The sequence below is a fragment of the Sus scrofa genome, chromosome 9 (genome assembly GCF_000003025.6).
Source record: "Sus scrofa isolate TJ Tabasco breed Duroc chromosome 9, Sscrofa11.1, whole genome shotgun sequence".
NCBI lineage: Eukaryota > Metazoa > Chordata > Mammalia > Artiodactyla > Suidae > Sus > Sus scrofa.
In genome coordinates this window covers 64,410,787-64,423,122 of record NC_010451.4, presented here as the reverse complement: position 1 = coordinate 64,423,122, position 12,336 = coordinate 64,410,787, and the positions used below count along the sequence as shown (strand labels likewise).

Below are 12,336 nucleotides of genomic sequence, written 5' to 3'. Positions count from 1 at the left end.
CCCCAGACCACACCAGGTCTTAACACCCCTGTAACTTATGGAGAAGCTTGTTTATTAATCTGCCCTCTACTAGTCGGTTATTTGTTCTATTTACTGGTAGTAGTATTTTCCTATCTAGATTTCAACCAGTGAATATCTGTTGGGTAGACTACACAACTCAGTTTCTCCATCAAAAAGTTTTGTAATAGGTCCACATGCTGTACTATGCTTGAAAAAAGAAAGAGAGAAATAGACAAATAGACAAAGAAAGAGAAGAAAAAATAAACTACATTGTCACATACCTACTACTATGGAATAATCTCCAAGTTAGGTTATTTAAACAAAAACAAGCAAGGAGGAAAAAAGACTGTATAATATGTATCTAGATAAACACAGATAACTACCATTTACTCAAGAGAGTGGAATATAAATATATCACACATTTGCTTGTATTTTAAGAAGAAAACAGAAGGCTAAACCAAAAATCAAAGAGGTAAGTTACCTGTGGGGTTAAGCAGGCAACAAGGTGGAGAAGCTAGACCTCTGTCAACAGAGCTTGTTTTGTATATCTGATTTTAGAATTATGAAACTAATTTGTCCAAGTATAAAACTAAGTTTAAATTCAGCAATCTCCAAAATGGGGGGAAAAAAAAACCATAAATGAACTGGTATAACCAGTTGGTAGCACAGTCACACAAAGGGAAATGTGCCAATGACTTTTTGAAAAGCAAGGTAACTTTTTTTTTTTTTAAAACCAGTGGCTGCATCTATGGCATATGGAAGTTGCTGAGCCAGAGGTGAAGCCACAGGGGTGGAGCCACAGCCACTGTACAAGCAATGTCTTGTAGTTACGTTGTGAGCCACAAGGGAAGTCCACAGTAACTTTTTTTTTTTTTTTTTTTTTTGGTTTTTAGGGCCAAATCTGTGCCATATGGAAGTTCCCAGGCTAAGGCTTGAATCAGAGCTGTAGCTGTCGGCCTATGCCACAGCCACAGGAAATCTGGATCCTTAGACCACTGAGCGAGGCCAGGAAATGAACCCTCATCCTCATGTATACTAGTCGGATTTGTAAACTGCTGAACAACAACAGGAACTCTGAAAAACACAGTAACTTAATGGTACACACCTAGTAGGTTATTCTTACTGGATAAAAAGAAAAATCATTAACTGTTTTTAGTAGAGTAAGTGTATAAGAAACCCAAAACCAAAAAGAGATGTAAAAGACATATTTCCTAGCTTTGTCCACTAAAAAGTTCTAGAACAATAAGTTATCCAGAAGTAAGAAACATTCTGACATTCAGAATATATTCTCTAAATACATCTCACTAAGATGTATAATTCTTATGAGAAATGGATGATTCTAGATCTAGGATAAGAACTATGTATGATGTATCTGGAACATCCTATCATGCAAGAAACCAAGAAAGCTATTAAAAGACAAACAAAAAAAAAGTTCCCATTGTGGCTAAGTGGGTTACGAACCTGACTAGTATCCATGAGGATGCGGGTTTGATCCCTGATCTCCCTCCATGGGTTAAGGATCCGGCATTGCTGTGAGCTATGGTGTAGGTTGCAGATGCAGCTCGGATCCCGAGTTGCTGTGGCTGTGGCATAGGCCGGCAGCTGCAGCTCGGATTTAACCTCTAGCCTGCAAACTTCCATATGCTGCAAGTGCTGCCCTTAAAAAAAAAAAAAACAAGGTTGTACCCAAAGGCTTATTGGTGCAGAAGAGGCTAATATGAATATCAAAATCATAAGGGCAATGGATCAAAACACATTAAATATATTTCAATCTATGAGCTCACAGTGATGTTTTAAAAAATAAACAAATTCAACTTTTAGGAGAGTAGTTTAGTAAATTTTGAAAAATAAACAATTCGTCAGTCACCTTTGGAGGATCCTAAAAAGTCAACTCATTATTTTGAAAACGGGTCAATAAAGGAAAAGATCAAGCATTTAACGTGTCTTTCATGTAGGAACTGAACCTCAAGAGTAAACAAAGAGTCAACAAGGGCAAATTTCTTTCTTTCTTTCTTTCTTTTTTTTTTTTTTTTTGTCTTTTTGCCTTTTTCTTGAGCCGCTCCTGTGGCATATGGAGGTTCCCAGGCTAGGGGTCGAATTGGAGCTTTAGCCATTGGCCGACACCAGAGCCACAGCAACTCAGGATCCGAGCCGCGTCTGCGACCTACACCACAGCTCACGGCAACGCCGGATCCTTAACCCACTGAGCAAGGCCAGGGACGGAACCCAAAACCTCATGCTTCCTAGTCGGATTCGTTAACTACTCATGCTTCCTAGTCGGATTCGTTAACTACTGCGCCACGAAGGGAACTCAGAATAAGGGCAAATTTCTTTTTACAGAAGTATTCATTGATAAAGAAAGAAAATCAGAACATTGTCATTTTGCAGTCCCTAATGAAAGATGGGATGTAGAATCCGATTGCTCACAGAACTGAGTACTAGTTTATAGGAAATACATGTTTTCTGTAGAAAAACAACCTGGTTCCTTCAAAACTAAATAGCTAGGGGGAAAAAAAAACGGAAGGGGATTGTAGAGAAAAGAGTTAATGTAGCAGGCCTGAGATTATTATCCTGAGAAGGTCCTGTTTGCAAGGGTGGCCCTTGGCTGGCATCTAGGAATGTGGCTCTCAGAATGCAACCAGTCAACAATTAACTGAAAATTAATCAGTGATTACTGTGCCCAGACATAAGGTTTTCCACTGAAAACCTGCTTTCCTTCTGGGAGTCTGGAATCTTAGCACCTGCTAGGCAGAAGGTGCCTATACAACCAACCCCAATAAAAACCCTAGGTGCCAAGTTTCTGATGGATTTCTCTGGGCAGAAACATCACATGTGTTGCTGAGTTTTTGGTGCTGGGGAAGAGGGTGCTCTTTGTGAGCCCTTCCAGATGGAGAGAGCATAGGGAAGCCTGCATGTGGGTTCCAGACTCTGCTTGTGACTTTCTACTTTACTAGATCCTTACTATACCAAGGTACTAACACTTTAGCCAGGAGTACCACCATATGCTGAGTCCCAGAGTCCTTCTAGTGAACTCACGACATAAAGGGTGGTCTTGGGGACCCCTGACACACAGATCCTAGAGGGTCAGTGCTTCTTGAACTTCAGGATGTATCAGAATCACCAGGACTGGTGATTAAAACACGGACTGCTGGACTCCAATTCCAAGCTTTCTGATTCAGTAGATCTGGGGTAGGGCCTGGGAATGTGCATTTCTATAGGTTTCCAGGTATAGCTGGAAGGAGCATATGTTAAGAACTACTGCTAGATGAATAGATTTAAGAGATACATCAACCAATTGCAGTGGTGGATCTTATTTGGATTCTGATTTGGACAAATAAACTATTAAACCAACATTTGTAAAGCAGCTGGGGAAATGTGAACACTGACTATATCTGATGATAGTAAGAAATCAATTTTGTTATGAGGCAATGGTACTATGATTCATTTAGATATATTTTATTGATACATGCTTATCTTCCAGAGACACATACTAGATGAAATGACATAATGTGTTGGATTTGCTTTGAATAATTCAGCTTGGAAAGTATGTATGTGTGTGGGTGTCAGTGAAACAAGTTTGGCCAAGTGTTGATATCTGATGTTGGGTGACAGGTACATGGGGATTCAATAAACTGTTCTTTCTACTTCTATATATATATTTGTCTTTTTAGGGCCACACCCGTGGCATATGGACGTTCCCAGGCTAGGGGTCGGATTGGAGCTGTAGCTGCTGGCCTATGCCACAGCACAGCAACTTGAGACCCAAGGTGCATCTGTGACCTACACCACAGCTTACAGCAATGCTGGGTCCTTAATCCATTGAGGGGGGCCAGAGATCGAACCCGCACCCTCACTGGATACTATTTGGGTTTGTTACCACTGAGCCACAACAGAACTCCTACTTTTGTATATTCTTGAAATTTCCTAGAATAAAAACTTTTTTGCTGTTGTTAAAGAGAGCACCCTAAAGATTTCCTGCTTAAATCTCCTCCACTACTTAAAAATCATATATATATATAGGAAAATTACAATCAAAAGCTACTTGAGTTCGAGGATGTTCTTGGCAATCTAGGGGCTTCTAAATGTCCCTAAGCATCAGAATCAACAAATGCACCTGTTCTGAAAACCCAAACATTTCTGGGACCCAGCCCCGATGTTGCTGAATCAAGATAGCCGACTGTGGAACCTTGGAATTACGTGATTTTAAACGAACTATCCAAGTGACTCCAATGCTTCTGGTCTCACCAGTGAAAAAGCAGAGTAATGAATAGTGCTGATGACATTTCCCATGGGGAACATGAATTTTCTGCAGTGGGCCTAGGCAGGTAATATCACCATGTTTGTTCACAGGCAAGTCTCAGTTGGGTTTGCTTTCCTGGGTATGGTATCTTATGACTTCCTTACCTCTCTCTCTATATATATTTTTTTGTTTGTTTTTGATTTTGCTTTTTAGGGCCGTACCTACAGCTTATGGAGGTTCCCAGGCTAGGGGTCGAATGGGAGCTACAGCTGCCAGCCTACACTGCAGCCACCGAGACACTGGATCTTTAACTGAGTGAGGCCAGAGTTTGAACCTGAAACCTCATGGTTCCTAGTTGGATTTGTTTCCAACGCGCTGCAATGGGAACTCCTCCTTGCCTCCACACTTGATGGGTCCCTCATTATGCATATGATTATTGATCAGGTAGGTTAAAGAAAAGAGCACAAGGTGGGATGTGAACATATAGGAAGCAGCAGGCAACCAGATGCCTGTCCTGGCTTCCCGCTGGAGGAGGCAGCCTGCAGTAAGAGAGAGACTACGCTGAGCTGCTTACCATGGCAAAACCAACATCTGCTTTCTTCAGAGCCGGCCCATCATTAGTGCCATCACCAGTGACAGCCACCACCTGTCGCTGTTCCCCGACAGTACTGTCAATGATGCCTGGGAAAAACAGACACACCACAGCGAGTCCACAGGGGCCATCTGAGGCCATTTCCCCATGAGAAGCGCTTTTTTGGTCTTTCTCTCTGATGCTGCCAACACCTCCCTTCCTACTCTCTCTCCTTTTTTTCCCCATGCTGGAGGTTCTGCAGTGTCACCCCATGGCAGTAAATTATTTCACGGGTGGTGCACTAAGCTAAGAAAGCCCGACCTTGTCAGATATCCTGTCCGATGTTCTAAGGCAGCTATGAGCAGTGGAAAAAAGCACTGGATGATTTGAAGGCAGAGACCTGGGGGTTGAATGGTGCCACTTCCACTTATCAGTTGGGCAATTTGGGTATGGCATGTGTTTTCGCAGCCTCAAATTTCCTTCTTTGCAAAATGGGAATAGCTTAACCTGTCCTGCCTAATGCACAGTACTATTGGCAAACAAGATACGGTAATGATGAAAAACAACTTGATTATATATCTTATACTCACCAGGGGCTCAGAGGTTTGCTAAACTGTATATCCTCCCCATGAGCCGGGAGGCTCTCTTAGGACTTTCCTATTCGGGATGGGAGAGTTGCTTTGGCTGATGGTCCTTAAATGCACTTGCCCTGGCCTGCCTTCCTCTACCCCGGGGGAACCTACTCAGGAACCGGCCTCACCTTTCACCAGCGTGTGCTTGTCAGTGGGAGAGGATCGCGCCAGCACCCGGAGCTTAGGCCAGATCTTGTCCAGCTTTTCTTGCTCCACCTGCCAACATCAGAGCACATAGGGGACAGTCTCGCTCAGAATAGCCATGCAGGACAATCTTACTGCACAGATGTAGAGCTTCTGGGAGATCTGCATTCCTCCAGTGGAGATGAAGCAACCAACTCAGTCGCCAAGGCTGGATTCATTGGTGGTGGCCATTCAGGCCCTGCTTGTCTTCCTTTTCCTCCCAATTCCCTACCTGGGAGCCAATTCCCTATTTCTGAGGTGGGCCAGGGTGAGCTGTTGGCTCAGGTGGCTAAAGCAGTGCTTCTGAGGTCTTAGGTTTGATTTTTACACAGAGCAGGAAGCTCTGGCCTGCTCCACACCCAGACCATGACCTCCTACCAACCTGTGCCACTGTCAGTCACAGGACGGTGACACAGGAAGGGTGAGGTAGAGGAAAATCAGGACAAAATCATCCTAGGACTGAAAAAGATGGGAAGATGTGAAAAGTTAGCGGCATTGTCTTAAAAGATAGCTTATGAATGAAGATGACAAGAAGAAAGATCCCCCCCCCACTTTACAGTCTGAGCAGCTTTGGTAAAAGGTATATTTCACTATGAATAGACTTTAGTTTAAAAACCACCCACTTTCTCCCTTGTCTCCCAGATGCCTTACACAAGAACCAGCACCCAAGCCCCCACCCCCTTAGCAAACGTGGCCCTGATTCCTCCCACCCAACACCCACCTCGCCCTTCTCATTACGGATGAGTCGATTGAATTCTTTGCCTTCTAGGCACAGAAAGTCATCCCCAGGTGTTACGATGCCACATTTGGTGGCAATGGCTCGGGCTGTGTTGATGTTGTCCCCTGTCACCATTCTGACAGTAATGCCAGCTCGTTTGCATTTGGCAATAGCTTCCGGTACCTGTGGAGAGTGAGGCAAGAGGAAAGAAGGAGATGGTAAGGCCCGGACAGCTGTGCTTTCATTGTGGACAGGAGAGAGGCACTCTGGAAGTGGAACTGTGGTCATTTTTTTGTTGTTGCATCCATGGCATGCAGAAATTCCCTGCGCAGGGACTGAACCCAAGCCACAGCAATGACAACACTGAATCCTTAACTATGAGGCCACTGGGGAACTCCTAAGTCTGGTCTTTTTTTTTTTTTTTTTTTTTTTTTTTTGTATTTTTGTCTTTTCTAGGGCTGCACCCGAAGCATATGGAGGTTCCCAGGCTAGGGGTCTAATTGGACCTATGCCAGAGCCACAGCAACGCCAGATCTGAGCCATGTCTGTGACCTACACCACAGCTCACAGCAACACCAGATCCTTAACCCACGGAGCGAGGCCAGGGATCGAACCCAAACCCTCATGGTTCCTAGTCAGATTCATTAACCACTGAGCTACGACGGGAACTCCTGGTCATTTTGATATTGCTTGGTGCCACCTTGCTTCTGTCCGGCCCACAACACTCACATTTGAATTCACCTTACTGTGCCATGAATTGAAGGAGAGACTTGCTTCAGGAGCCAGGTGTAAAAGCTTACTCTCCCACTTACAATCTCAGTTTCTTAGCAGGGCATGTCTGGACTTTTGAGATTTTGCCACTGCCTTCCTTGCTAGCAGAGGTTTTTATCCTCTTCCGTCCCCCTACAAGTCCTCCAACCACATCAATTTTTTTAAGTTTCCCAAATGCACAACACCCTCTCATGCCTCTGGGTCTTGACGACCGCTAGTCCACTGGCCTGAACTTCTCAGAAGCAGAGACTTTTTCAATGCCCTAATATTGAGAGGAGTGTCCAGCTTTGTTAGGGGTGCCTGACAAGAATGCACTGACTGAAAGAAGATGGCTAGAAACAAAGCTGGTGTCCCAGTTAATTCTACTCCTGACTATTCTTAAGTACTAAACAATAAGCCCAGTAAAACCTATGCTACTCACTCCTCTGACAAAGTGAAGCAGAGGAATGCCACTTCCTACCAATTCAGTGCTAGAACGCCACAGCAGTTCCGTGAAGCAGGACGCACAGAAACATCTATCCCTGCACATGAGAAGCAGTTAGGTAACTTGCCTAAGTTATTTAGGTCACAGCTGGGAAGACAACAAGTGCCCCAGTTCCCATGACTCCCGGGTGGCTTCTCATGAGGTCATACTGGGCCTGCGCAATGGCTGGGGCCCCTGGAAGACTTCCATTTATGTTTCCTAGCCCCTTTTCCAAGCCAAAGCCTCACCTCTGGGCGCACGGGGTCCTCAATGCCCACCACTGCGATACAGGTCAGCTCAGTGAGGATTTCGCTCTCGTTGTCCCACAGGGGCTCTACGTCATTGAAATCCCGGTAAGCTAAGCAGATGGTCCGAAGTCCCTCACAGGCCATGGGCTCAATGACAGTGCGTACCATCTCATCTCGGTCCTTACTCTTGAATGGCACTGCTTCCCCTTTCTTGTCCAGGATTCGATTACACCTGGGGAGGCACACAGTCAGAAAGCAGCAGCCCCCTTCCCACTCGGCACACCTCCACAGTCACTAACAGACATTCTGGCCACTCTGCACAGCTCCTAAAGACATTCTTCGGTGCCATAAATCTCTATCCATCACCCAAAGCTGAGTCCCTTTTCCAAGGTGGGGTGGCGGGTAGGTAATAAGGTTAGGGGGGTAAAGCATGTGATTTTTCCTTTTTTTCTTTTTCTTTTTGTCTTTTCTAGGGCCGCACCTGAGGCATATGGAGGTTCCCAGGCTAGGGGTCTAATCGGAGCTATAGCTGCTGACCTACACCGCAGCCACTGCAACACGGGATCATTAACCCCCTGAGCAAGGCCAGGGATTGAACCTGCAACCTCATGGTTCCTAGTCGGATCCGTTAACCACTGAGCCATGACGGGAACTCCTGGTAGAGCATGTGATTTTTCCATGACATCTGTCCCTACCCCTATGTGAATGAAATACCAAGAGTCAATTGTGGATCACCTGCTCGTTTGAGCTTCTCTAAGTAGAGAGACTTTCTCCATCCCCAGGATCTAGAGTGCTCCATGTGAAGGGTGTTCTCCACAAGAATGTGTGGACTGAAAGGAGGTGGCTAAAGCCAAGCTAAGGCCCTGGTTTTCAGCTACTGTCCCTATATCCATGTATGTCAACTTTGAGTGACCCATGGATAGTCTAGCCACTTTGATTAAGTTCTGCAACTTCTTGTGATCAGAATTGAGAATGGGAGTACCCGTTGTGGCTGAGCGGGTTAAGAACCCAATTAGTATCCATGAAGATGCAGGTTTGATCCCTGGCCTTACTCAGGGGTTAAGGATCAGGCATTGCTGTGAGCTGTGGTGTAGGCTGCAGATGTGGCTTGGATCCAGCATGGCTGTGGCTTTGGCATAGGCTGGTAGCCTCAGCTCCAACTCGACCCCTGGCCTGGGAACTTCCATATGCTGCGAGTGCAGCCTTAAAAAGACAAAAAAAAAAAAATCGTTGAGAATGAAAGGAAAAGGGAACATAGAACTAACATGTCTTTCTTTCTCTCTTTCTTTCTTTCTCTCTCTCTCTCTCTTTTTCTTTCTTTCTTTCCTGTCTTTTTAGGGCCATACCCACGGCATACGGAGGTTCCTAGGCTAGGGGTCCAATCAGAGCTGCAGCCTCTGGCCTACGCCAGAGCCACAGCAATGTGAGATCTGAGCCATGTCTGCACCTACACCACAGCTCATGGCAATGCTGGATCCTTAACCCACTGGGTGAGGACAGGGATCAAACCCACATCCTCATGGTTCCTAGTCGGGTTCGTTAACCGCTGAGCCCCGACAGAAACTCTAGAACTAACATTTCTAGTACTTGCTATGTGCAAGGCATTGACGTACCCTGAATCATTTAATCAGAGTAACCCTATGAGATGGTGCAATCTAAGCTTCCATTTCTTATTCTGAGTAAGAAATGGAAGCTTAGATTGCCTAAGTCTGAATATTGGCTGGGCCACTGCTAGCTGTACCACCTTCAGCAAATTCCTTAACTTTCCTGCCCCTCTGTTTTCTCATCTGTAAAACGGGGGTAAGGACAGCATCCATCTAATTGTATTGTGAAGAATAAAGACAGTCAGCCGTCCAAGGTACTGAACTTGGCCTGGATGAATGCTCAGAGGTTAGTCCTGAGGTCACCACCTGGAAGCAGGGCTCGTTCATCATCCAGGTGGATTCAGCGTGGGCCATAGCACCCAGACCTTCCCGAGGGGAGGATCCTGTCGGAAAGAAGAAGTGGGGGAAGGGCACTCACTTGCGCAAGATGATCTCAGAAGCACCCTTGCTGTACATGCGGTAGCCGCCGCCGGGCTTCTCAATGACGGTGCTCATGGACTTGCGCACGGAGTTGAAGGTGTACACCTTGTAGAGCTTCTCCTCCGGCACCTCGCTACGCACGGCGTGGTAATCCTGCTTCAGGTCCGTGACAAAGCCCAGCAGAGCACACTCGGTTTTGTTGCCCACCTGCCGAGGCAGGCCGCCCTCCTTCTCTGGAGGCTGAGAGGAGAAAACACACATGGGACTATAGACTAAGGGGCAGAAGGCGGGGGAAAGGACCTAGGAAGGGAAGATCTCCTCTAGAAAGCTTTCGCACATACACCAGAGTCTGTGGGGGCAGACAGAGGTCAGTGGAGACTGTGGCTTGGGGATTTTTTTTTTTTTTTTTTTGTCTTTCTAGGGCTATACCAGTGACTTATGGAGGTTCCCAGGCTAAGGCGTCCAATCGGAGCTTCGGCTCCCAGCCTGCACCACAGCCACAACAATGCGGGATCTGAGCAGCATCTGAGACCTACACCACAGCTCTCGGCAACATTGGATCCTTAACCCACTGAGCGAGGCCAGGGATTGAACCCACGTCCTCATGGATCCCAGTTGGGTTCATTAATCGTTGAGCCACGAAGGAAACTACAGGCTTAGGGATTTTTTTAGTTGCCCTGGAGTTGGTGCTGCTGTCTTACCCTATGTTGGTCTTATTTCAACACTTTCTCTCTGTGGGAAATGGGATGTGGGATGCTAATCCAGGCAGAATAAGCAAGAGGAAATTCACAGTTCCCTCCAACCACCGGTTGTAAGTGTCTAGGCAAAGGAAGAGCTTACCAGAATCTTGGACGTATAGGCACTGTTGATAGAAATGCCATTGACAATAAGGTCCAGGACCTTGGGCACGAGGACATCAGGGCTTGGGATCTGATGGTAACGGGTGTCTCCAATATAAGCCTGTACCACAGTCATGCGGTTCATGGTCAAGGTGCCTGTCTTATCAGAGCAAATGGCTGTGGCATTGCCCATTGTCTCACAGGCATCCAAGTGCCGTACCAGGTTATTGTCTTTCATCATTTTCTACCAAGGAGAAGAGAAAAAAATTGAGAGGGGACCAACTGAGCCTTCCCAAATATAGGTCAAAGGCCCTTTTGTAGTCAGCATCTCTCCACATTTAATTCCCTTGTCCCACATAAAAATGCAGGATACTATTTTTGTGAACTCCTTTTAGATTCTTCTAGTTACCTAATTTTTTTTTTTTGCTTTTTAGGGACGTATTTGTGGCATATGGAGGTTCCCAGGCTAGGGGTTGAAACAGAGCTATAGCCACCGGCCTACACCACAGCCACAGCAACGTGGATCCGAGCCGAGTCTGTGACCTATACCACAGCTCACGGCAACGCCGGATCCTTAACCCACTGAGCAAGGGCAGGGATCGAACCCATATCCTCGTGGATACTGGTCAGGTTCATTAACCACCGAGCCATGAAGGTAATTCCCTCATTACTTAAATGTTGATGTAACTGATCCAGATGGTCCTTCCTACAGTGCTGAGCCTTCTGCTCTTGGGAGGCATCACCCAGAGTTTATGAAGCGTGGCCCACCCTTTCATTAGAGGCTACATGGCCCCCTCTCCTCTGGTCTCTGTTCTGAAAGAAAAAGCAGTGTCGTTCCAGTCTCACCTTCACAGAGTAAGCCAGTGAAATGGTGACAGCCAGTGGCAGCCCCTCTGGCACAGCCACCACCAGCACTGTAATGCCGATGATGAAGAACTTGACAAAGTACTGCACGTAAATGGGGGTACACTCCGCCAGCCACGGTCTGTTGTGTATCACAAAGGTGTCGATCACGAAGTAGAGAATCAGGATGAGAACTGTGATTGCAGACATGATCAGACCTGTCCAGGATACAAGTCACATGAATCCAGGCTCAAGGCTATTACATCTTAGGGCCAGGGATAACTAAGTTGTGGCCTTTGCAGAGTTCTCTTGTGTTGCAGCGGGTTGGGGATCTGGTGTTGTCACTGTAGCAGCTCATGTGGCATGAGTTCCATCCGTGACCTGGGAACTTCCATATGCCATCAGCACAGCCAAAAAAAAAAAAAAAAAAAAAGTTGTAGCCTTTGCTACCAATTTTCAAAACAACTATCTTCGGGAAGTCATACCCCAAACTCCTATTCGTTCTCTGATGCTTGTACATTATTGTGTAGGGGAGAGACGTGGCTTTGCCTTTTAAAGTGCCAGTCTCAGCACTGCATTAACTTGACTCATGGCTTTGGACTGGTCTTTGACTCTCTCAGGGCCTATTTCCTCATTCATAAATGAATAAGGGGGTTGGTCTAGTTTTCCAAAACAACATTCTATGATTCTACTACCTTCTTCCCACAAATCATGATGTAGTGACTGTAGTTGCCTATATCCCAGTAATTTATCAATCTGGACTTCTTTCCTGGTAGCCTGAGAATGTAGGGCAATTCACAACTT

At 45.9% G+C, this 12,336-nt stretch overlaps 1 protein-coding gene across 7 annotated transcripts in view; it reads right to left on the bottom strand.

The window, feature by feature from the left end:
• The window catches only part of ATP2B4 (ATPase plasma membrane Ca2+ transporting 4), a 109,316-nt gene that overhangs the window by 22,547 nt on the left and 74,433 nt on the right, over positions 1 to 12,336 (bottom strand). For all 7 annotated transcript variants that reach the window (XM_021063194.1, XM_021063200.1, XM_021063197.1 and 4 more), the window contains 7 exons: positions 11,536 to 11,750; positions 10,691 to 10,933; positions 9,849 to 10,090; positions 7,827 to 8,058; positions 6,348 to 6,527; positions 5,572 to 5,659; positions 4,815 to 4,921 (listed from right to left, as the gene is read on the bottom strand). In XM_021063194.1, the coding sequence (XP_020918853.1) occupies positions 4,815 to 4,921; positions 5,572 to 5,659; positions 6,348 to 6,527; positions 7,827 to 8,058; positions 9,849 to 10,090; positions 10,691 to 10,933; positions 11,536 to 11,750 (1,307 nt within the window). The remainder of the gene's footprint in view (positions 1 to 4,814; positions 4,922 to 5,571; positions 5,660 to 6,347; positions 6,528 to 7,826; positions 8,059 to 9,848; positions 10,091 to 10,690; positions 10,934 to 11,535; positions 11,751 to 12,336) is intronic.